The sequence below is a fragment of the Hyperoodon ampullatus genome, assembly GCF_949752795.1.
Source record: "Hyperoodon ampullatus genome assembly, chromosome: 7".
Taxonomy (NCBI): Eukaryota; Metazoa; Chordata; class Mammalia; order Artiodactyla; family Ziphiidae; genus Hyperoodon; species Hyperoodon ampullatus.
The window spans coordinates 13,285,479-13,308,118 of record NC_136920.1 but is presented as its reverse complement, the minus strand read 5'-3'; the positions used below and the strand labels follow the sequence as shown (position 1 = coordinate 13,308,118).

General features: G+C 55.8%; 2 protein-coding genes across 2 annotated transcripts; one reads left to right on the top strand and one right to left on the bottom strand.

Annotated features, from left to right (window-relative positions):
* Nucleotides 1-7,225: 7,225 nt before the first annotated feature.
* On the top strand, nucleotides 7,226-14,657 carry CCDC86 (coiled-coil domain containing 86; the record flags this gene model as incomplete). Its single annotated transcript, XM_079708759.1, has 4 exons — nucleotides 7,226-7,980; nucleotides 12,184-12,313; nucleotides 14,051-14,125; nucleotides 14,314-14,657. The coding sequence occupies 4 exons, from the start codon at nucleotides 7,226-7,228 to the stop codon at nucleotides 14,431-14,433; spliced, it is 1,080 nt and encodes a 359-aa protein (XP_079564885.1). The 3' UTR covers nucleotides 14,434-14,657.
* Nucleotides 14,658-16,629: 1,972 nt separating this feature from the next.
* On the bottom strand, nucleotides 16,630-17,841 carry PTGDR2 (prostaglandin D2 receptor 2; the record flags this gene model as incomplete). Its single annotated transcript, XM_079707537.1, has 1 exon — nucleotides 16,630-17,841. One exon carries the CDS (start codon nucleotides 17,839-17,841, stop codon nucleotides 16,630-16,632), a length of 1,212 nt encoding a protein of 403 aa, XP_079563663.1.
* Between the last annotated feature and the right edge of the window lie 4,799 nt (nucleotides 17,842-22,640).

Below are 22,640 nucleotides of genomic sequence, written 5' to 3'. Positions count from 1 at the left end.
ATACAGGGCTGGTTTTTGTTCACTGGTAGAGTGTACAGAGCGGGGAGAGAGAGCAGAGATTCCCTTGCCAAAGGGCCAGCAGATTCCCATCCTCAAATCAGGGGCCTAGTTGGTCTGTGCTTCAGAAAAGGGGCCTCATAATTTGCGCCTTGGTCACCAAGGCAAGGTCTCCAGGGGTTGCCATGGCGACGAGGCTGCCATATTGGATGGAGGAGACCACCCTCCTTGGAGCAGATATGGCACCGAGGAGGGGCCAGAGCTGCAGAGGAACCAGATGTTAGAGGAAGTGAGAGGAGAGGGGTAAGTGAACAGCGAGGAAGGGAGGGGAAGTGAGTCACCGTGAAACTCTGCAGTTATCCTGGTCTCAGGAACTGAGTCCTGTGTGTGGGGGCGTGTGGGGAGGTGTGTCTGTCTGTCTGTCAAGCTCACCTTCCATCCATAAGAATGAAGCCCCCAGCTGCCACCCACGGACACGTGTCCAGGGTCTGTATCTCTGCCATCGAAATCCAGCCCCATGAAACTGAGATGTTTCACAGCCAGGGCATGGTGGCCAGATTTTGAGTTGAGAAGTCCTGAGTTCAGGCCCTGCCACTTAACATTAATGTGACTTTCAGCAAGACACGTAACCTCTCTGTGATGCTATTTCCTCACCTGTGAAATAGGGATGATGATTCTTGCTCAGCTTTCTTCAAAGGGTAGTTCTGAGATTCAAGTGTTTAACACAAGTGCCCCAAGACGACGTTAGTGCCATCGAGGCAGAGACCACAACTGCTCTGTTCCCTGCTCTCTACTCCTAGTGCCTCTCAGAGTAAATAGTCAATCAATATTTGGTGAATGAGGGCTTCCCTGGTGGCGCAGTGGTTGGGAGTCCGCCTGCCGATGCAGGGGACACGGGTTCATGCCCCGGTCCGGGAAGATCCCACATGCCGCGGAGCGGATGGGCCCGTGAGCCATGGCCGCTGAACCTGCGCGTCCGGAGCCTGTGCTCCGCAACGGGAGAGGCCACAACAGTGAGAGGCCCGCGTACTGCAAAAAAAAAAAAAAAAAAAAAATTTGGTGAATGAGCAAATGGTAGGATGATGGGGAGCTCAGCCCCAGCCCCGTCCACGAAGGTGAAACAGGAAATCTCTCCCTCCCTCCAGCTCCTGTAAGTGTGGTCCACGTACCAACAGCAGCATCACCCGGGAGCTTGTAGAAATGCGGAATCCCAGGCCCACCCCAGACCTACTGAATCATCATGTCTGGAGTTTGGGTCCAGAAGTCTGGCTTTTAACACATCTTCTATGTGATTCTGATGCCCACCCAAGTTTTTTTTTTTTTTTTTTTTTTTTTTTTGCGGTACGCGGGCCTCTCACTGTTGTGGCCTCTCCCGTTGTGGAGCACAGGCTCCGGACGCGCAGGCTCAGCAGCCATGGCTCACGGGCCCAGCCGCTCCGTGGCATGTGGGATCCTCCCGGACCGGGGCACGAACCCGTGTCCCCCGCATCGGCAGGCGGACTCTCAACCACTGCGCCACCAGGGAAGCCCCCAAGTTTTTTTTTTGTTGTTTTTTTTTTACATCTTTATTGGAGTATAATTGCTTTACAATGGTGTGTTATTTTCTGCTTTATAACAAAGTGAATCAGTTGTACATAGACATATGTTCCCATCTCTCTTCCCTCTTGCATCTCCCTCCCTCCCACCCTCCCTATCCCACCCCTCCAGGCGGTCACAAAGCACTGCCCACCCAAGTTTGAGAAGCATTGCTATTGGACACATTGGGGTGAGGGTGAGATGCGGCATGAGTTGCCATGCCCCCCTTCTTGGGGTATCTTCCTCCCACCTGGCACAGGTGTTTATTCCCCAGCCCACCCCTGCGCTCCCTTCCTTGGCCTGCCCAGGGCAGGGGACCAGACTGTGGAAGCTGGCGAGGGCCCGGGGTTGTGGGAAGGCAGAGGGAGGTCTTGTCGCACCGGCAGTAGCACATCCACCCCTTCCTGTTTCAGCAAAACCTGCAGATGCTGTAAGGGGATCAGGAGATAAGAGTTGCGGGTTCACGAGAGCTTTGCAAAGGGGTCCCTTCCCAGTCAAGTCAGCTCCTCTGCACGCTGGCAACGCCCAGGGGTCCCAGGTGCCACTCCTGCCCGCCCTTCCCCCTGGCCCCTCTGCTGAGGTCTCTGCCCCCTCCTCTTGAGGATCTGAAACTCCTTTCGAGCTGCTGGGAATGCGCAGAAAAGATGAACCTCCAAGATAAGAACCCGTGATAAGAACAGACACGATAACCTCGCTCTTGTTGCAGGTTCTCAGGAAAGCCTGATTCACGGTGTCCAGAGCAGCTGTTCACACGCCCACAGGAGGAGGGGGCAGCAAAGACTGAAGGAGAAGCACTGGGTCTCCAGAGAGGTCAAAGCAAAATGTAGCACGGCCAAGTGACACATCCCGCACTTGTCTAGAAAAGCCAACAGCTCACGTCCAGGATCCCGGGATCCGCAGCTGGAACCAGACAGTGTTTCAATTGGCAGCTCACTGTTGAGAAGAGAGGGTGGGTGCCTGGCCATACTGAGAGGGACCATGGAACAGGGAGGTGACAAATCCACTCGGCTCTCTGTGGGACAATCAATCCTGGGTGCCTGCAGGAGCTCTGGACACCACAGTCTGAAGGCTGTAGAGAACCAGTGTCTTCCCCAGAGACTGACCGCTGTGGGAGAGACAGCTGGAGGAGCAGATGTTCAGCCAGGATAAAAGACAATTCCGGGGAAGCTACAGGAAAACTGTCTTCGAATACTTGAGAACCCCGAGTGGAACAGAAAGCAGCCTGGACCCATGTGACCCAGCGACGGGCAGGCAGGGGCAGCTCAAGTGCAGGGATGCCTCCACCTCATCGGGGCCCTGCTCTCACTCCAGCCACACTCAGCGATGTCCCAGTCGCCAGATCCACCCTCCCAGACCGAGGAAGTCCTTACACATCCTCAGCCCCTGTCTCCTAGTCCTGAGCACAATGCACGTGCGAGTGAGCGCTTGGGTTTAGAGTCAGGAAGCCCCGAATTCCAGCCCTGACCTTGCACCTTGCACCCTCTCCTTGGGTCACCCTGTGCCAGATCACAGCCTGTCCCAGCCTTGGATTTCCTTGTTGGTAAACCGCGGATGTTCCTCCCTGCCCGTTCACTTATACAGCAAACACTCATCCAGCACGTGCTGCAATCACCCTCCTGCACCGACGTCCCAGGGGATTAATGAGCCCGCAGGGGAGGCCCGGCACTGAGCAAGTGCTCAAGGAGTGCGTCTGGTGACTGCCAGGACCCATTCCCTAGCCATCTCTGATCTTGGTGCTGAGCAGAGGATACAGAGATACAGGTCCCTGATATGTCAAACCCTCTCAACCACAGCACCTATGGCTGGATGGAGGCTCAGTGGCTCTGAGAAGAACACCCGATCTGTATCTTCCGTCATCTGTGGGCACACAGGTTCCTTCAGTCAGCAGATCTCAGGTTACATAAACAAGCCCGGTATTGCTGATTCCGCACATTCCGCTCCGCGCGTGCGCACACAGAGCCTCGGCAGGCCCCTAAGGCGACCTGGCACCGAGCATCTCCCAGTACGCAGACCAAGATCAGTGTGAGGAACGAGTGAGGGAGGCCCACGGGAGGGACAGTTGCAAGGTAACTAAGCTTGTCAGCACCGGAAATGTAGTCCTTGCTCGTCGATGTAGAGCTGTGTGACTTTAGGCAAACAGCTTAGCTTTTCTGTGCCTTGGTTTTCTTACACGGATAACAGAGAGATTTACTCTTTTTTTTTCCAACAAAATCTTCAATAAGCTTTAATACGGAGCTTGATACAGTGTTAGTGATATACTTTTCCTGACACAGATATCTTCTGATTCCATTTTCTATTTCTACTTTTATTTACCTTCTGACCCTCTACTGTGCTGTCAGGAAAATGAGAATGTTTGCTTACTGAATGAGTCAGTTTGAAATGAGTTTTTACCTTCGTATTTTGGGAAAGTCACAGCAAACCAGGCCATTCCAAAACTACTTTTCATCTAAAATTTTACAAATTCAGATCAATATTTCAGCCTAAAAGATGCAGCTAACAAATAGCGAAGCTCCTATTACAATCTAAACTGAATATAATCCCTCCACCTCCACCACTCTTCAGTATACTCTGTATAATTACCCAGTATCTAAGGCAATGGACGTTATAGCTGGATACATCAACTTCACACATCATCTTAGACATTTCCAAAAATTAAATACTAACAGATGCCTGACCCGGGAAAAATATTTAATCAGTGAGAAAGACTGTTAACCTCATATCTAAAGAGTATCATGTAAAACTGTGGAAATAGCAAGAGAGAAGATGGAGTATGCTTCTTGGTTACAGGTTTTATGTTGGAGAAAGGAGTCGTACAGCAATAGGCGAAGAAATGAGATCCTTTCAATCAGGGTTGTCTATCCCTTACCTTAAACTAGATGCTGGGCACGAACAAGCACATATCAGAGCAGACAGTAACCTCTTTCATCTCCAGAACCACCCTCCGCTCCCCGCATCCCCCAAGAAACAGACCACTGTTGTCCATTTCATAGGGGATTTGAAGAAACTCAAAGACTCACTGTGTCTTTGAGGTCAGGCAGTCAGTGAACAGCTACTCCTCTGTATATCCCTGAAAAGTTCCCTACCAGTGAATACCTCTTTTCTATATACCAGAATTCTCGACCTTACTCAATTATTTTCCTATATATAAAGAGGCATCATTTTTCAAGGTCTCACACAAATGCAATCTCCTGAAGCACCCAAGAAAGGCCTTCCCTAATATGAAATAAAGCCATTATATAGTGTGGCAGCCAACAATGGATTCCAGGACAGTCCATACAGATGTCACGACAGAATGAATGTCTTAGGATTTCACCTTCAGAAGGGCTCCCTGGTTCGTTTTCTCTTTAGTTTCTTAAGAAGGGCGACCAGCGACGTGAGGAAATCAGCAGCCCTCCATGTGAGCAGATTCCACTTCCAGGCAGAAAGCGGTAACTGCTCCAACCCCGACCACTCGGACAGCTCCTCGCTCTGGGCCGCGCAGCCGCAGCTTCAGCACTCCCGCCCTGCTCTGTCTGATCTCCCCTCACCGCACACCCCTCTCAGGCTGCCAAGCGCCGCACCAGATTTACTCTTAAGTGTTGTGGCTCTGCAGTCAGAAGCCCACATGTGGATCCCACCTCCACCATTTCTCTGCTGTGTGACCTTTACAAGTGTCCCAGCCTCTCTGTGCCTCAGTTTTCTTTATCTGTGAAATGGGAGTAATAACAACAGCACCTGCCTCACAGGGTGGTTGTGAGGATTAAGTGGGTTTGTACATATAGAGCACTTGAAAGAATGCCTGGTCCAATAATTACTTGTCCCAGTGTTTTTGGCTGGGCTCCTCCACAGCTGACTCTGAGACAAGGATTTAAATGCAAATAGTCTATTCAGAAAATGACACCAGCAAGGGGACTTCCCTGGCGATCCAGTGGTTAAGACTCTTCACTCCCAATGCAGGGGGCATGGGTTCCATTGCCTGGTCGGGGAACTAAGATCCCACATGCCACACGGCGCCACTGAAAAAGAAAGAAAGAAAATGACCCCAGCAAGCACCTATAAGGGAGTGGGAAGCTGAGACAGGAACAGGGGAGAAGCCAAAAGAAGGTGCATGAATGACCAGGTTGCCTTCGTAGAAACTGGGGCTCAATCCTGCTGGGGCCTCTGGGAGACTGTAGAAGACCCACGCCCTTCAGCATCCTTTCCCCCGAAGGCAGGAGGCTGGGATGCCTGCAGTAGAAAGACAAAGAGCATATGAGAACAGAGTTCCAACAGCAACTGTCACACAAGTGTCACACACTTTTCTGAAAAATTCAGGAGTGTCCCCTGGGCCCCTGCACACCATTTATAATGACAATGACAAACTGAGCCTGGGTGGAAGGGATGGTTCTGGGCCAGAGATCGCTTGATGCCTCCACTGACTAGGGGTCTCCTCACCAGATCTGAAGGATGTCTGTAAAGCATCCCCTGCTCTTACATCACCTGGCAGGGACCTGAGATCACCCTCTGAAGTATTTTAAGTGGAACCAGGGTACGATCCAATTGGCATTCGAGAATGATCCCTCCAGCTGAGGACAGGTGCTCAGGAAGCCAGGAGAGCTGAGGGGACCCAGGGTAGGGCAGGGCAGTGAGGTGGTGTGCCGTCTCCACAGCCCTCGTAATGCATGCCAGGTGTGGATGTGAGTGGCAGGCCATTTAGGCATCCAGGCTGGGGCAGGGGATTTAAGGAACTGAGAACTAGGGGGTTGGAAGAGCTGGCTAAGGAGGGGTCTGAGCTGCTTCTGCAGCGGGGAGCTGCACTGCTGGGCTGGGGCACTGAGACAAAGCCTCACTGCAAGGATTTCCTTGGTCCAGGAGCAAGGGGCCCAAGGCCGCTGAGCCTGCAGATGGAGTCTCTGAGAGCGGCCAGAAAGGCAGGGACTGACACAGGATTACAGCACAAGGGTGCAACTAATTCTGACAACCTCTAAGGATAGTGAAGAAGCTGTGCCATCGCCTTACCCTTGGGGAGGTGATTTCAACAGGCTAAATTAATCGGGGTGCATTTTGGATGCCGTGTGGCACCAGCCAAGGGGTGAGAGGTGTTAAGGAATCCTCCAGGAAACTTGCCTGGGTTTTCCTCCTCCTCACCTCCTCTAGATCAGCAGTCAAGACACCCTGGGGCCCATCTGATACGCTGATACTCTCACTCCTGCTCCTGTGTCCTGTCGGCAGTGGCTCAGCAGGTGGGGCTGTGCTCAGCGCTGAAGCTGAGTTAGCAGTAAAGAAGTGAGTTAGCAGCAAAGTTTCCATCCAGTCTTGCCTACAGGCTCCCTGGATCTTTTTCCAATCCTCTTCTCTCCCGAAAATGGGACCCCTTCTACCTTTTGCCGCCTGCACACTCTCTTTCCCCCCGGGAGACTGGGCTCGCAGGCAAGGTGAATACGGATCTCAAGCTGGGACTCATTCTTCAATTACAGGTAAATGAGCCAAAGCGCTTTGCGCATGCGCCTAGTAAACCCAACGCCCGCTCTCCCCGGACTTCTCCCCGCGCCTCTTCGCCCATCACCAACATGGCCTCCGAGGCAACAAGCCCCTCCTGCCCGGCGCAGACGTAGCGGGGTTATAACGTCATAGGACGGCGCCGGTAGTCCGAGAGACTGCACGTGAGCTCGCGTGTAGAAACTCTGCCCGGGCCATGGATACGCCGCTGAGGCGCAGCCGGCGGCTGGAAGGACTAAAGCCTGAATCCCCCGAGAACCCCACCTCAGTTCTGCGGGCGAGACGGGCCCTTGTGGAGTTCGAGTCGAGCCCAGAAGAAAGGAGGGAGCCCGGGTCTCCTCGGAGTGTGCGGCCACCTGGCCTGGAGTCTCCCAGACATCAGCCGGAGACAAGCCCGGGATCACCCAGTCTACGGGAGGGGGCAGGCTTGGGGTCCCCCCGAAGGCAGCCAGAGCCGGGCCCAGGGTCGCCCCAGCGTCAGCGAGACCCAGGCCTGGAGTCGCCCCAAAGACGGCCGGAATCGAGTCCTGAATTCTCCCGACTTCAGCCAAAGCCAAGTGGGGAGTCACCAAAGTTTTCCCAGGACCGAGAAGCGGATTCGGAGTTGCCCAAGAGTAAGGAGGAGCCGACCCCGGGGTCCCCCCGACATCAGTTGCAGCCGAGCCCAGGGTCACTAGAGCCTTACCCCGGTCAGCAAGCGCCGGGTCCCGAGCCCTCTGAGCCACTGCAGGAGCTGACACCCCAGTCGCCCGGCTCCCCACGGGATCAGCATGAGCCGAGCAAGCCACCGCCGGCCGGGCAGCCGGAGAGAGACGGCCTCGGGCCAAAGAAGCGAGAAGGTTCTTCAGCCCAGGCCCCAGCGTCCAAGAAACCGAAGAAGGAGGAGGTTCCTAAAATCCCGAAGGGGAAGCCCAAGTCTGGGCGGGTGTGGAAGGACCGCTCAAAGAAGAGGTGAAGTGGGGGACAGCTGGGCAGGGGTGGGGTTCTGTGTGGTGCTGGAGCCTGGGTGCAGCCAGGAGATAGCCCGTAGGTTGGAGAGATCTCACATCACTGGGGGAGTCACACAAAGAGGTAATTATAACCAGAATGTGGTGAAGTGCACTGGGGTCTCAGGGAGGGGTGCCCTTAAAGGACCCCTGGATAGCACCTCATCTGTGTTCGTTCAACACGCATTTATCCTTGTCTCTGACCTCTCTAGTAAGGGGGCAGAAGCAAGTAAACCAGCAGTGAGGTCTTCATCCACCATTATCTGTTACATTATCTGTATCTATTTGCCTTTTTGATAAAAGGCACTACCAAGCGCTGAGTATATAGGACGCTGCTAAGCACTCTGGTACGGATTGGCCAGGGGAAGGGCCTTTCAGACAGGGAGCAGCATGCTTCTTGGCATTTAGTCAGCTCATCAGCTCTATGAAGCAGCAGGCGTTAGGATTATCCTCATTTTACATGTGAGGACACTGAGGCTCAGGGAGGCTAAATGTGTGGTAGAGGCAGGACCTGAACACAGATCTGATTCCAAAGTCTGCGTGAAAGCCCTTTACCCGTGCTCTGTAGAACCGCCTTGCATTGAATTGCAACCTTCTTTTTTTTTTTTTTTAACTTTTATTTTATATTGGAGCATGGTTGATTAACAAGGTTGTGTTAGTTTCAGGTGCAGAGTGATTCAGTTATGCATATACATGTATCTATTCTTTTTCAAATTCTTTTCCCATTTAGGTTGTTACATACTATTGAGCAGAGTTCCCTGTGCTTTACAGTAGGTCCTTGTTGGTTATCTGTTTTAAATATAGCAGTGTGTACAAGTCCATCCCAAACTCCCTAACTATCCCTTCTAAAGGGTAGGCGTGAGGTCTTGTCTTTCTGTGCTGCGGGCAGTAAGTGCTCAATTAAATGTTTGTTGAGTGAAGGGACAAAGAGACGCAACTGAAGAAGGAAATGTTTAGGCTGCCAGGAAGGAGAGGTGGGGTCCAGTTCATGTTTTAGCTACTGGGAACCACTGGGCAGACAGGAATTCGTGGCTGTGAGGGCCCATAGGTGAAGGCAGTGATTTTACGGAAGAAGCGGACATTTACTAAGGGATGACTGTGCATCAAGCTTTGTGCTAGGCCTTTTGCAGATGTCATTTTGCTGAACCCCTAAACCCCAAGGCGGTGGGCATTATTCCCCTCCCCCAAGCCCCTCCCCCCTTAGAGAAGAAACTGAAACTTAGGGAGTGATTTCCTACAAGTCACCAATCAGAGACTTTGAAGATGGAGCGACTGTTGGACTTGGAGAAGTGGGTGGTGGCGCTGCCCCTCCACCTCGGTCCCAGCAGGTCCCAGAGAATGGTGGGGCCACTGATGGCCAGGTGGGACCAGATGAAGAGGTTGGTTCCGGTGGGAAGAGGATGGTGATCAAGTTGAGTGTGGGAGCCTGGAGTCCTGGTACTCGGGAGGTGGACGGCGGGGAGAGGAGCTCACTGAGCATGAGGAGGCTGCTCCGACACACAGGCCAGGAGAAGAGAGGGTCAGCAGAGGATACCAAGAAGCAAGGGAAAGGGTGTTTTGTCCCAGCTTCCTGCCCGAGCTGAAATGCTTCCCAGCTTCCTGTTGTTTGCCTGGAGCTGCGCTCCAGACTTCTTCCTCTCCTCTGCCATCTCTGCCATCACTAAGAGTCTCCCACACTGACCTCCCCTCTGTGTGCCCCCTGTAGATGATGCTCCCTCCCAGCTCAGGGCCTTTGCACATGCTGTTCCTTCTGTTGAAAGGCTCCTCCCCTGGCCATTCCTTGCTCATCTTCCAGGGCTCCACTTAAACATCACCCGCTGGGAAAAGCCCTCTTTGTCCAACCCAACCAGGGTTAAGTCCTCAAGCTATATGCTGTCATTGTACCTTATATCTTTTGTAACACCCCCATTTGCACAAATGCTTGTTTACTTGTGTGATTCTTGTCGGCTGCCAGCTTCCCCTCTAGACCAGAGGCTCCAGGAGAGCGAGGATTTACCTACAATGGCTAGATTCTCCCCAGAGTCCAGCACATGGTAGGCACTGAGTCAAACAAGTAGATGAATGAGAACAGAAGGTAGTTCATTCATTCAACCAGTTTATATTTCATTGAGCTAGGATCTGGGGGTAAACGTGGCTATAAACAAAACATTCTAGTTGTGAGAAATGGGTAACCACCACGTAATGTATACATATATCAGTAATTAGGGCAATATAGGAAAATAACAAAGCAAGAGGTGCAGGGTGTTGTCACAGTGATTAGAGATGGCTTCACTGCCACAGGGATGTGAGCAGAGGCCTGAGTGAACATACTGGGAAAGAGTATCCAGGCAAGGGGAACAGAAAGTCCAGAGGCAGGCGTGTGCTCTTGTGTTTGAGAAACAGTCCAGAGGCCTCGTCACTGGGCGCAAGGGGAGAGGTAGGAGGTGAGTGAGATCAGAGTGGTCACAGGGCCAGGTCACGTGGGCCCACGTGGGCCCTTGCAGGGACCTGAGTGAGCGTGAGAGCCATGGGAGGTGTTGAGCAAAAGAGTGACGCGATCTGACCTCTGCAAGGACCGGTCTGGCCTGTGGAGAACAGACCTTTAGGAGGGCAGAGGGGAGACCAGGGAGACCAGTAAGGAAGCTGCTGCAGTAGAATTAAAGCACCTTCAGAAGCGGCGCCAGGCCTGTGGATAAGGGCCAGAGGGGCTGTTGAATGGATGTTTGGGACCTTTGAGAAAGCAGCTTCAGCAGTTGGTGAGTGAGCCCCGAGAAGGCAGGGGCAGCACCTGCTGCACGAGGTGTCCCAGCAAAGGGGGGATGCGGGGGGAGGGAGCCGAGGCTGGGAAGCACACGCCCACTCACCCACCCCGCCCCACCCCCTGTGCCCAGGCCTAATGCCACCTTCTGCCCAGTCCTCCCCGGGTGCACCGTCTCCCTTCTCTGAAGGGTGGATTCACTGAGCACCTACTGTGTGCAGAGCACTGTGCTCAACGCTTCTCCTGTGGCGGGGAGCCTTGAATCCGCCCACCACCCTTTGTGATGGGAACGGTTCTTGTCTCCACGTAAGGGGAGGGGGACAAGAAGCAGTGGGGTGTGTGCTGGGGGCAGGCAGGCAGAACTGGGGAGGGGGTGGGTAGGCAGAACCAGACAGGACGGACAGGCCTGGGGTCAGGGTCCAGGCTGTATGTGCAGACTCCTGTGGAGCAAGAAAGGGGAAGGATGAACCAGAAGAGCCGTATTGACCTTTCCCAGGGGCGGGAGTGGGCTCTGCCCGGTGCCCACTGCAGCCCACTGCTGTGACCGCATGGGGCATGGTAGAGTGGACGTGGGTAAACAGGAGCTCTTTTGAAAGTCAAGAAATTATTGAGGGAGGCGGAAAGGCCACTACGAGAGGAACTGCTGAGGGGGAAAGAAGGCCCGTGGGACACCCGAACAGGCTTCAAATCGTTCAAGGAGAAAGCTTACGGAAAAGGGGCGGCACGGCTGTGTGAACCCCAAGCCCCCGTCACCAGTCTCAGCAGCCCTCAGCCTTTTCCTGGTCTAGTGTCCTCTTGCTCCTTGACGTTTTTCCATCTTCCCGGAATGTTTTACAGCACATCCTAGATTTATCATCCCACCCCTAGATCCTGGCAGTGTGCGAACTTCTTACAGAGGTGATCTCGCTTCTGTGACCGTGTCACTATCACTCTTTAGAAAATCAAGACTTCCCTGATGTTCCCTAGCACCCACTCCATTTTCACATTTCCCCTGCTGGGACAGAGGTTCTGAAGCACTGCAGGGGACCGTGACCATTTGCGCCCCAGTAGGGAGTGAGCCCCCTCTGCAGAGGCGTCCACGCCCAGCCCTCTGCGCTCGGCCGGAGCAGCGGAGCTTGGTGGTGGAGGCCGTGCGGCCCGGACTCTGGTCACAGACTGCTGCTCAGGAGCAAGGTGACCTTGGGCAATTACTTAACCTCTCTGAGTCTTTGTTTGCTCCTCTATACTGGAGGGAACGGGAGTTCCCACCTCAGGCACATAACCAGGGCTTAAGAAATGGCAGTGGGCGTGATCAGGGCCCTTTCCTGCTCCAAGTTTCTACAGACCCGGAGGGTCGACTGCCGGGCAAGCAGGCAGGTAGGGAAGAAGGCCCAAAGGGAGGGCACCGGGGCATCCCGCGGACTCCAAGAGCACCCAGTCTGCCCCATGTAGGTTCTCCCAGATGGTTCAGGACAAGCCCCTGCGCACATCCTGGCAGCAGAAGATGAAGGACCGGCAGGAGAGAAAGCAGGCCAAGGACTTTGCCCGGCACCTGCAGGAGGAGAAGGAGCGGCGCCGGCAGGTGAGGGGGCGGCCAGGCAGGGGTGGGAGGGGCTTTGGGCAAGAGCCGTTCTCCAGGCTTCAGTGGTTGAGAGTCCGCCAGCCGATGCAGGGGACACGGGTTCGTGCCCTGGTCCGGGAAGATCCCACATGCCACGGAGCGGCTGGCCCCGTGAGCCGTGGTGCGCCCGGAGCCTGTGCTCCGCAACGGGAGAGGCCACAACAGTGAGAGACCCGCGTACCGCAACAAAAAAAAAAAAAGAAAAAGAAAAAAGCCGTTCTCCAGCCTGGGGGCCCTGGGGAAGGGTGGGAAAGGCATACACATTGGAGGCCTCATCCGGATGTTGCTGGCATTCCCCAAGACACAGCTGCTACACATCAGCGAAGTGGGCGGCCTGCGCGTTCCTCCAGCTCTCCCTCACGCTCATCCCAGGGCCACAGGTGCCCTGTTAGAGGTTCATGCCCAACCTCTCTAACCTCCAGGAAGCCCCAGCAGGCAGACAGGGAGGTGGTGGTGTAGATCCACCAGGAGCGGACTTCTTAGTGGGACGTCACTCGCCTCGTGGTCCCCGGGCCACCGGAGGAGTCAAACGCCGCGCCCCCAGCCTGCAGCCCCTGCCTGGCCATGAGGGGAGGGGGTGGGTCAGCCACTTGGTCATGTGTCCCCTGCTTTGAGTTGCCCCAGCTCAGCCTATGGCCGAGGCCCTGCAGACTGTGTGGCCGCCGCCTCGTGCTGAGGCCTTATCTAGCTTCCTATGTGGCCCTGGCTCCCTCTTGGGCAAGAGAGAACCTTCTTGTCACCGTCCCCTTAGAGGTGCCCCGCCCAGCCCCCAGTCCAGACCTTCCCCTGCGCCTCAGGGAGCTCAAGTGTCACTTCTCCTTTCTCCCCTCGGGCCCAAGCCACCCCTTCTACCCTGTGTTGCCAAAGCCGGGGGAGGCCCCTGACCATGCACAGCCTTGGGGCCACCGTCCCTGCCCTGTCCCCCCAGGGACAGCAGTCAGCCTAGCCGTTCCCAAGGAAGACTCCGTCTACATTCATCTTCTGAGTGTTCCCAGTGGGCCAGTACTATTCCAAGCCCTGTATGTGTGTTCATTCATGTAGTCCTGAAAACAATCTTATGTAATCATCTTCACTTTAAAGATGGGAGGCTGAGACACAGAGCTTAAATCACTTGGCCAAGGTCACACATTTAGGAAGTAGCAGAGTCAGGGTTCAAACCGGACCAGATGGCTCCGGAGCCTCTTCTCTGCAGCCTCCTCCCTTCCCAGCCCTGCGCCAGGGTGAACCTCAGGAGGCCAGCCCTTGCATTCTAGGGGCTCGTGGGCTTCAGGGGGAGACGGGGGGCTCAGAGGACGGGAATGAGGGCAAGGGCCAGCCACCCCGTCTCCCCGGGCAGTTGATGAGCGGTGCGGTAAGAGGAGCCACTGTCTGCATGGGCCTGAGTTTCCAAGTGGGGTGCCACCTGTGTCTTACCCCACCCCGCCCCCTCCAACCCCAGTGTCCTCAGCCGCCTGACCAGGCGCCCCCCTTCTCAGGTGAAGTCAGGAACTTCCCACCAGAGTGGGCCTCTGGGTGCTGGTCCCAGGGGCACAGGGATGGTTCCTTGCTGCCTCTCCACCCCCCAGCACCAGGAACAACCCAGAGCCGGGAGAAGTGGGCCTTTTGCCCTCCTCCCTGGGAATTCTGTCAGCTCTCACTGCCTGGGAGACCAGGGCCGCCTCGGCTCCCAGACCCAATCGCCTTCCCCTGTGTGTCCAGGAGAAGAAGCAGCGCCGCGCCGAGAACCTGAAACGCCGCCTGGAGAACGAGCGGAAGGCGGAGATTGTCCAAGTGGTGAGCGTTGCCCTGCTTGCGGGACGGGACACGGCCAGGCTGAATGTCGTGTTCCAGACACCCCAGCACCCCTGCTTCACGGCCCCCGCTCATGCCGCAGTCCCAGGCCCCCGTGGTGGCCTCCCTTTCCCTGGGGAGCAGGGCGGAGACCCCAGCCATGCTAATGCCCTCCCTTCAACCCCCCCCAGATCCGAAACCCCACCAAGCTCAAGCGGGCGAAGAAGCAGCAGCTGCGCTCCATTGAGAAGCGCGACACGCTGGCCCAGCTGCAGAAGCAGCCGCCACAGCGGCCAGCAGCCAAGATCTGAGCTCAGGATGGCCAAGGCCTTCTGTGGCCAAGCACCGTGTCACACATGGCAGCCCTCGGACCACTGGCCACACGCCTCTGCTGACCCAGCACTCCAACTCCATGGCGCCAAAACAGTGGCTCCACCCGAGACGGGGCTCTGAGCCTTCAAAAGGACTCACAGGCAGGTCTTTGTGGCACAGAGACCCAGAGGTAGCCTGGGACCTGGCAGAGACTGGAGGGGGGAGGAGGGTCAGCTCGCTCCTCCCCTCTCCCCTCCCCCTTCTCCCCTCCCCTCCCCCCTCCTCTCCGAGTGCCTTCAAACCACGAAGAGTAATTTCTGGTTCCCCGGTGAGCTGGTGACTGGCGGGTGACTCCCCAAAATATGTGTGTTCTGTCTGAGTCCTGGGTCTAACCCAGGCCAGGAGGCCGCAAGTCAGGAATCCACCTCCCCCCCACACACACACCCCTCCTCCAAAGGCTGCTTTGGCTCCCTCTGCATCCCACTGACCCTGTCACCCAGCAGACTGAATCCAGCTCTGCCCCACTTTTCAACACTTAAGGTTAAAATGGGGAGGTTGCAGGGGGCAGGGTCTCTCTAGCTCCCCCTTTCCTGTACCAGACTCTGCAGAAGCCCCAGAGACCTGATTAACTCATGCCATCCAGTCTACAGCAGAAATATTTATTGAATGCCTGCTGTGTACAGGCACGGTTCTAGGTACCAGGGAATACAGACAAAAGTCCCTGCCCTCAAGGGTCTTTCATTCTGATGGAGAAAACATAATAAACAAGTAAAATGTACTGTGTGTCAGTTGGCGCCAAGTGCTGGGTGAAGCAGGGAGCAGGTAGGAGGGAGCATGGGTGAGGTCGAGATGGGATGTCCGTTCAGCCAGCTGTCTGTCGACTGCTCCGTTTGCCAAGCGCTTGCTGTGGGCCGGGCCCTGCCTGGCACTGAAAATGAACGGTGGGAGCCCAGCTGCGGGTGGTGGCACAGGGAACACTGGACCAAGATCCCAGGAGAGTTTCTCCCCTGGCTCTTCCACTGACGTTCCATCCACCAAACGTGTACCGCACCAACTCTGCACCAGGCCCTGGGCTGCTGAGCTAAACAGACATGGTAGAGTGGAGATGCTATGGTAAGTTACCCCTCACACCTACAAATTGGGGGTCAGAGCTGCAGCCCCGTGCATTCGGGAGGGAGGGGGGTGCTGCACAGATCTAAGGATTACCAGCATTGCTCAGAGGGCGTCCCAGGGAACTGTAAGCTGGCACATGTGTCAGATGAGCTAGGAAGTATCACCGGCTGTGGTCACGGAGGTTGTGGGGCTCATCCAAACACTAAAGACCTTCAATAAGGATGTCCATTGCACTTTGATTAGCCCAGGTTTCCCAAACTTTCGACCATAGCACCCCTTGATTTTTCCACTTCGGGCAATGCTGGGTCGGACAGGTAGAGATGGGGGCTCCCATGCAGCTGCTATCTGAAGGACCTTGGGTATGTGGGGGGTGCCCTTTCACGTACTAAATAGTAATTGAACAGGTAATGCCTAATGGTTGGTATGCAGTCCCTGCACCTTGGGCAGGTTACCTAACCTCCCTGCACCTCAGTTTGCACATGGTAAAAAGTGGGGCTAATAGAACCTGCCCCTGGAGATTGTGGGATAAAGCGTGTAGTTCAGTAAAGCGCAACTAAAGGACCAAAGCGAGAAGGTTAGACTGGAACAGTGCTTCCCAAACTTTTCCTCTCTCGCTTTCTACTCCAAAACTACATCACTGGTTTAATGTAAAAATCCACCCCACCCATCATCTGCTAAAAACAGCTCCATGGAGACGCGTCCTGTGTACCTTGGGGCATCCACTACCCTAGTTTGAGATGTCTTAGGGTTTTAACCTCACATTACTCCGAGCGTGGTCCCATCGCCTCCTGGGAGCTTGTTAGAAATGCAGATTGTCAGCACACCCGCCCGGCGGCCCGTTCAAGCCGACAGGATCCCTAGGTGACTCCCGCATAAGAAAGTTTGAGAAGCACGGCTTTAGCTCACTTCGTTTCTGAAAAGGATACACTGAGTCACGTGGGGCGCTTTAACGTGCAGATTCCTCAGCCTCCGACTAAACGTCCGGGCCCTGGGGAAGCTGCTGCGCGCGGTCGCTCCCTGCCCTTGCCTCCCGGGGGCTGGGGGAGAATGGTCCGAGCCTGGCGACCCCCGGCCCGTGGCTCCTACGCCGAGGTGGTGCGCAGCGCCCGGTTCAGGGGGCCCCGCTCGTCCTCGGATCGGGCCCGGTCCCTCTGCGGGGGCGCCGCGCGGCCACCCCGCAGCCAGCCGAGCAGGCCTGCGAGCGGGGACAGGCGGCGGCCGCCCAGCGAGAAGGAGGAGGCAGAGGTGTTGGTGGAGGAGGCGCGGCGGCGGCGGCGGCTGCTGCCCCCGCCTCCCAGCTCGCTGTCGTCCACCAGCACGCTCTCCAGCACGCTCCGCAGTGAGCGCCTCAGCTTGTGCAGCACGTCGGGGCAGGTGAACACGTAGAGCAGCGGATTGACCACGCTGTTGATGAAGGCCAGGCTGCTGACGAACGGCAGCCCGCGCCACACGAGCGGCCGCAGCGCCGGGTCCGCGTGCGCGCGCGCCTCCAGCACGCTGAACACGTGGTAGGGCCCCCAGCAGAGCGCGAAGGCCGCCACCACTGCCGCCACCAGGCGCACGAAGCGGCCGGGCCGCCGGCGGCCGCGGTGGCGCAGTTGCACGCTCACGGCCACGTGGCTCGCGGCGATGATGGCCAGCGGCACCGCGAAGGCCAGCAGGAACTTGCTGACGGCCAGGCCCATCTGGCGCGAGTTGCACGTGGCATCGCGGTCGGGCCCGGGGTTCAGGAGCAGCACGTTGTAGTAGCACATGATACGCCCGTCCACCCGCGGGATGGTGTCCCGGAAGATGAAGTAGGGCACGGTGTTGAGCACGGCCAGGGCCCAGAGCGCCAGGCATACCCTGTGGGCCACGGCCACCGTGCGGTGGTTCTGCGCCCACACGGGCCACAGCACCTGCACACAGCGGTCCAGACTGATGGCGCTGAGCAGGAAGCCGCTGGCGAACATGTTGAGGAAGAAGATGGAGGAGTGCAGCTTGCAGAAGGTGGTGCCCAGCTCCCACGAGTGGCCCACGGCCAGGAAGTAGGTGAAGAAAGGCAGGGAGGCAGTGGCCAGCAGGTCAGACAGTGCCAGGTGCAGCACCCAGGTGGTGACCACGGTCTGGCGCATGCAGCAGCCCACCACGAAGAGGATGAGTCCGTTCTCCACCAGGCCCAGCAGCGAGGCCAGCCCGTGCAGCAGCACGGACGCGTGGTCAATGTAGCGGATGCTGGAGTTGCTGTGGCTTTGGAGGCGGCTCATCTGCTCCAGGAGGGGACACAGGGGTTTCATCGTGACGTTGGCCGACATCGCGGGCTCTGCGGCGGAGAGGAAGAGGCACTGTGGTGGGCAGTGCCAGGCAACGGGCGACCCTGGCCAGGAGATGGGACTCTGACCCGTGACAGTTATAGGTGAGGCCCCTGGGGATCAATGAAGTTGAGCAAGGGCAGTAAGGTGGGGGGATGACATCCCAGCCCCACCACCTGCTCACTGTGCAACCTTGGGCATCACACTGAACCTTGCTGAGCCTGTTTGCTCCTCCGTAACACGGATGGCAGTCATAACAGGATCTAGGTCATAGGGTTGTTGGTTGTTGAAGTAAATGAGTTAATAATAGATATAAGCATTTCAAGCAAGAGTACGCATGCAGTAAGCACTGCATCAATGGCGTTGTGATTATCATTAAGCAGATGGCCTAAGATCACTTGGAGAAATAGGAACCAAGGTCAGGCCATGAAGGGCTCCTTTTCCCAATCCCCAGAGCACTGGGGTGTGAGCGAGGCCCCCCTGAAGGGTTCAGCTGGGCTGGAGGATGGGAATGGAAGGCGGAGTCCGTGCATTTAAGGGATGACCCACCCACGCACCCACCCACGGCACCCCCAGACCTTGCCTCTCTGCAGATCGTCCTGTGGCCCTTTGCTCCCAGAGTGGTGGCTGGTTGGGTGTGTTGACTGCAAACAGTGGAGCCAGCCCCTCCTTTGGTAGTTTAAGAGGAAGTAAGATAAGAGCAGGGAGAGAGCTGTGCAGAAGGAACTACCAGATTTGGGCTCCGGAGGCCCAGTAGGGCCAGAAGACCTCTCCCCTGTTCAGGGGCAGCCACAGGAGCTCAGCCAGCCCCAGGAAACCCAGCCCTGTTCATACTCATTCAACAGCTATTTATTGAGTGACTACTCAGCTAAGCACTGGAGAAGCCAGCCCCTGGCCAGATGTGCAGACCCACAGTCTTATCAAGAACCTGAGGCCAGAACTTGCCTGGTGGCACAGTGGTTAAGAATTCTGCCTGCCAATGCAGGGGACACGGGTTCGAGCCCTGGTCTGGGAAGATCCCACACACCGCGGAGCAACTAAACCTGTGCGCCACAACTACTGAGCCTGCGCTCTGGAGCCTGTGCTCCGCAACAAGAGAAGCCACCGCAATGTGAAGTCTGTGCACCGCAACGATGAGTAGCCCCAGCTCGCCGCAACTAGAGAAAGCCCGCGTGCAACAACGAAGACCGAACGCGGCCCAAAATAAATAAATAAATTTATTTTTTTTTTTAAAACAAGAACCTGAGACCATCTGATGTGGAGCCAGTGGAGATCAGTGAAGGCAGAGGAGGTCAGGGTGGGAGGCTGCATGCAGGCGGTGGAGACCGACAGATAGCACGGGTTGGGAACTCAGATTGTCCTGGGCCCCCCGTGACATGCCAGGGACTGTGGTAGATCCTTTACATAGGTACTGTCTTGCTCACAGCTCTAGAAGAAAAGTGCCGATACTTCTCTCCATCCCGTTTTGCAGATGAGGAAACTGAAACTCAAGTGTTTAAATCACTTACCCAAAGCTTCCCGAGCAACCCAGGCATGTGGAGGAACGACAGTTTAGCAATCAGCCTGTTCTCTGTGCTTTACCTCTGCTCTAAGCACAAGATGACGGAGAAAGAAGAGAAGGAAAGTTGGGGCGGGGGGAGGTGTTCTTCAGTATTCATCTTTCCACGGGAGGCACTGTTGGCCAGGATGAGAAAATCCACACCCTTCTCCAGGGACCACGGTCCTTCGTAGGGTGAGGGTGCCGGATATCAAACTAGAATTTCCTTGGCAGGTGAGCCGCTGGGAGCTGGGGACACGCAGGTTGGGGGAGTGGAGCTGTTGTCCCTGTGCTCCCTGAAAATGCTCCCATTTCCCAAGCTCTACAGTCTGCAGAGCGATTACATTTCACAATGACCCTGTGAGACCGCATTTTTTAGAAGAGGAAACAAAGGTTCAGAGAAGCACAGCAACTGGCCCAGCGTCCCTCAGCTGCAGTGGAAGGGAGAGAACTCCACTCCCAGCAAACACACAAGAGCCATCCCCTCTCTGTGCTGAAACATTCCCTTTAGCCCCATTGAAGTCCCATGGGGATGCTCAGACAGCACATCCTGCTGTGCCCTGGGGACGGAGTATGCTGCCCGCATACCCAGCTGGGAGGTAAGCCACTTCCCCTTGCCAGCCCCCACTTGGCCGTCTGTGACCAGAGCGACAGTGTCACCTGCCAGGCTGAGTGAGGTGTCCTCATTCACAAAGCACCCAGTATGGGCTTCCTGGCTGACAGAGTCTGGCCCCCAGCCTCCCAGGGTTCTCAGGGAGCCCATCAGTGAAGGTCCTGTTTTGACAGAGGGCTGGGGGCAGAGAACACCAGCTTTTGGTGTCAGAGACCTGGCTTTGAATCCCAGCTCCTCGGGCTTCCTGGCTGGGTGCACTTGGGTCAGTTACCTTAAGACTGCTCGTGTAACCCTCCCCCCAGATCGCTCCTGAGTCTGGAAAGAGAAGCCTTAATGGTTGACCACTGTGCCTGGCATCTGGTTATTCCCTGGGAAAATGTAGTCCTTTCCTCCTCGGAGCGACAAGTCCCCTCCAGTCTTTGGTAAACTCAACCCTCTGCCATCCTAGCTGGTAACAGCCCTCTCCCCTGATAAAACTGTGCCTTCTCTCCCGGGTCCAGAGAGGGCACTGAGGCTGCCCAGCCCCGGGGCCACCGTCTCCTTACCTGGGCACAGAGGGGGCAGAGGATTCCAGCCCCAGAGGCAGGCAGCTTCTGGAGGCAGCTAGACACGAGGCAGCGGGCAGGCAGAGGCAGGGGAGGGAGGCTGAGGGAGGAAATAGATGTCAGCCCCAGGGTGTGTGTGTGTGTATTTAGGGGTGGGGTGGGGGGAGGCGGGGACAGCTAGAGAGTGAGTTGTCACACTGGTGTTCAAGTAACATCCATCTCCATTGATGGGGACTGGACGTAACTGCCGCAGCCCAGCTCATCCTATCTCCCTTTACAAAGGAGATTTTGCAAAAGCCCGAGGTCAAGTACAAGGGCACATGGGGACATAAGTGTAAGCCAGAAAGTGTGAGCCCGAGTGTGCATGGGGGGTGCTTTTGAGAGCGACAGGTGTGTAGGAGAAGTGAGGAGGAGGGCGTCCTGTCCGTCTGTCCACTGTCCTGGACTGCCCTCCCCTGACCCCATCACCCTCAGGAAAGAAACCGGTGCAGCTCCTCCCATGTGCCTGGGCAGCATGGGGGTGCCCGTCTGTGAGGGGCCCTAGGGGCTCTATGGCCAGGAAGGTAGGGCGGGGCCATGGTAAGAACACAGGCCTGGCTGTCCATGCTGCCCGCAGGCCCAGCTGGGAGGTAAGCCACTTCCCCTTGCCGGCTCCCACTTGGCGGTCTGTGACCAGAGTGACAGTGTCACCTCCCAGGCTGAGTGAGATGTCCTCATTCACAAAGCACCCAGCACACGGTAGGTGCTCATAAAAATCAGGTTTCTTCCCTCCTGGGGAAAAATGGGTATAGGCTGCAGGGCAAAGGCAATACAGCTTTTATTTTAAATGGGCTGGGAATTCCCTGGCGGTCCAGTGGTTAGAACTCCACCATCTCACTGCCAAGGGCCCAGGTTTGATCCCTGGTCAGAGAACTAAAAATCCCACAAGCCATGTGGTGCAGCCAATAATAATAATAATAATAATAATAATAATAATAAAAATAAAATGGGCTGGGCTCAGAGCCCATGGATGAGATGATTGAACTGTATACATCTGCACTGACCTGTTCCCTAAGTCTTCACTCTTGTTCGCTGACCAAGCTTCCCGGGACCTTTCCTCCAACCTTAGCATCCCAGCAACCAAGAAATACTCAAAACATGTTAAGAACTCAGTACCCCCAAATCAGGGACAGGGGACCCCCATAGGATTGACTCTACAAAACTCTTCCATTTTGGTACAGACTTAATACAGGGCCTGGCACCGGATAAATTTGCTGACAGACTGCAATCCTGAGTGAAGAATGTGATGGGGAAACTATTGCTCACTGTCATCCAAAACGGAGGATCAGTAAGAGCCTTGTTTAAACAAATCAGTAGCACTAGGGTAATGTCCCCTTTCCTCTTAGTGACAGAGGGTCTCCGTCTTCTAAAGACAAGTGCCTACAGCCCTCCCTAGGTGGGTGTTTCCATTCCACTCGGGGGAAAGTACCTTCATCCCCATCCACCCCCCTCCACACCCAACCTGCTGAGCCATAGACATCCTCTAAGGCGGTGCAGGCAGCGGAGTGTGGCAGGTGACCTTGGGCAAGTAACTTCACAGCAATAAAATATGAATTTTTTAAAGGTGCTCCTTCTGCACGGTCCCTGCCCCAAAGTGGTGCACAGACTGCTCTTTGGGCCTAGAAAGAATCCCCGCTTGGGAATTCCCTGGCAGTACAGTGGTTAAGACTCCATGTTCCCAATGCGGGGGGCATGGGTTTGATCCCTGGTCCGGGAACAAAGATCCCGCATGCCACATGGTACGGCCAGAAAAAAAAAAAAAAAGAATCCCTCCTTTCCTCCTATAACATACCTTAGCTCTAGGGCATCAGGCTTGGGGTGGGGCCCAGCCCTCCTCCTGGCTCTCAGCCCTCCCTCAGCCCCTCCAGCAGGTACCCTTGAGCGGTGAACACTCTGCACAAGCCCTGATGGCGGCCCTGCTCACCTGAAACGCTCACGCCTCTGCCCCCTTCCCCCAGCCCTCGTTTCCAATCCTGTAATCACTGTGGTGACTGTCTCCCAACCATCCCCGAGGACACTTTATGAAAAGTTACTAAAACAAACGCAGAAAGTACTCCAGATGAGGAGG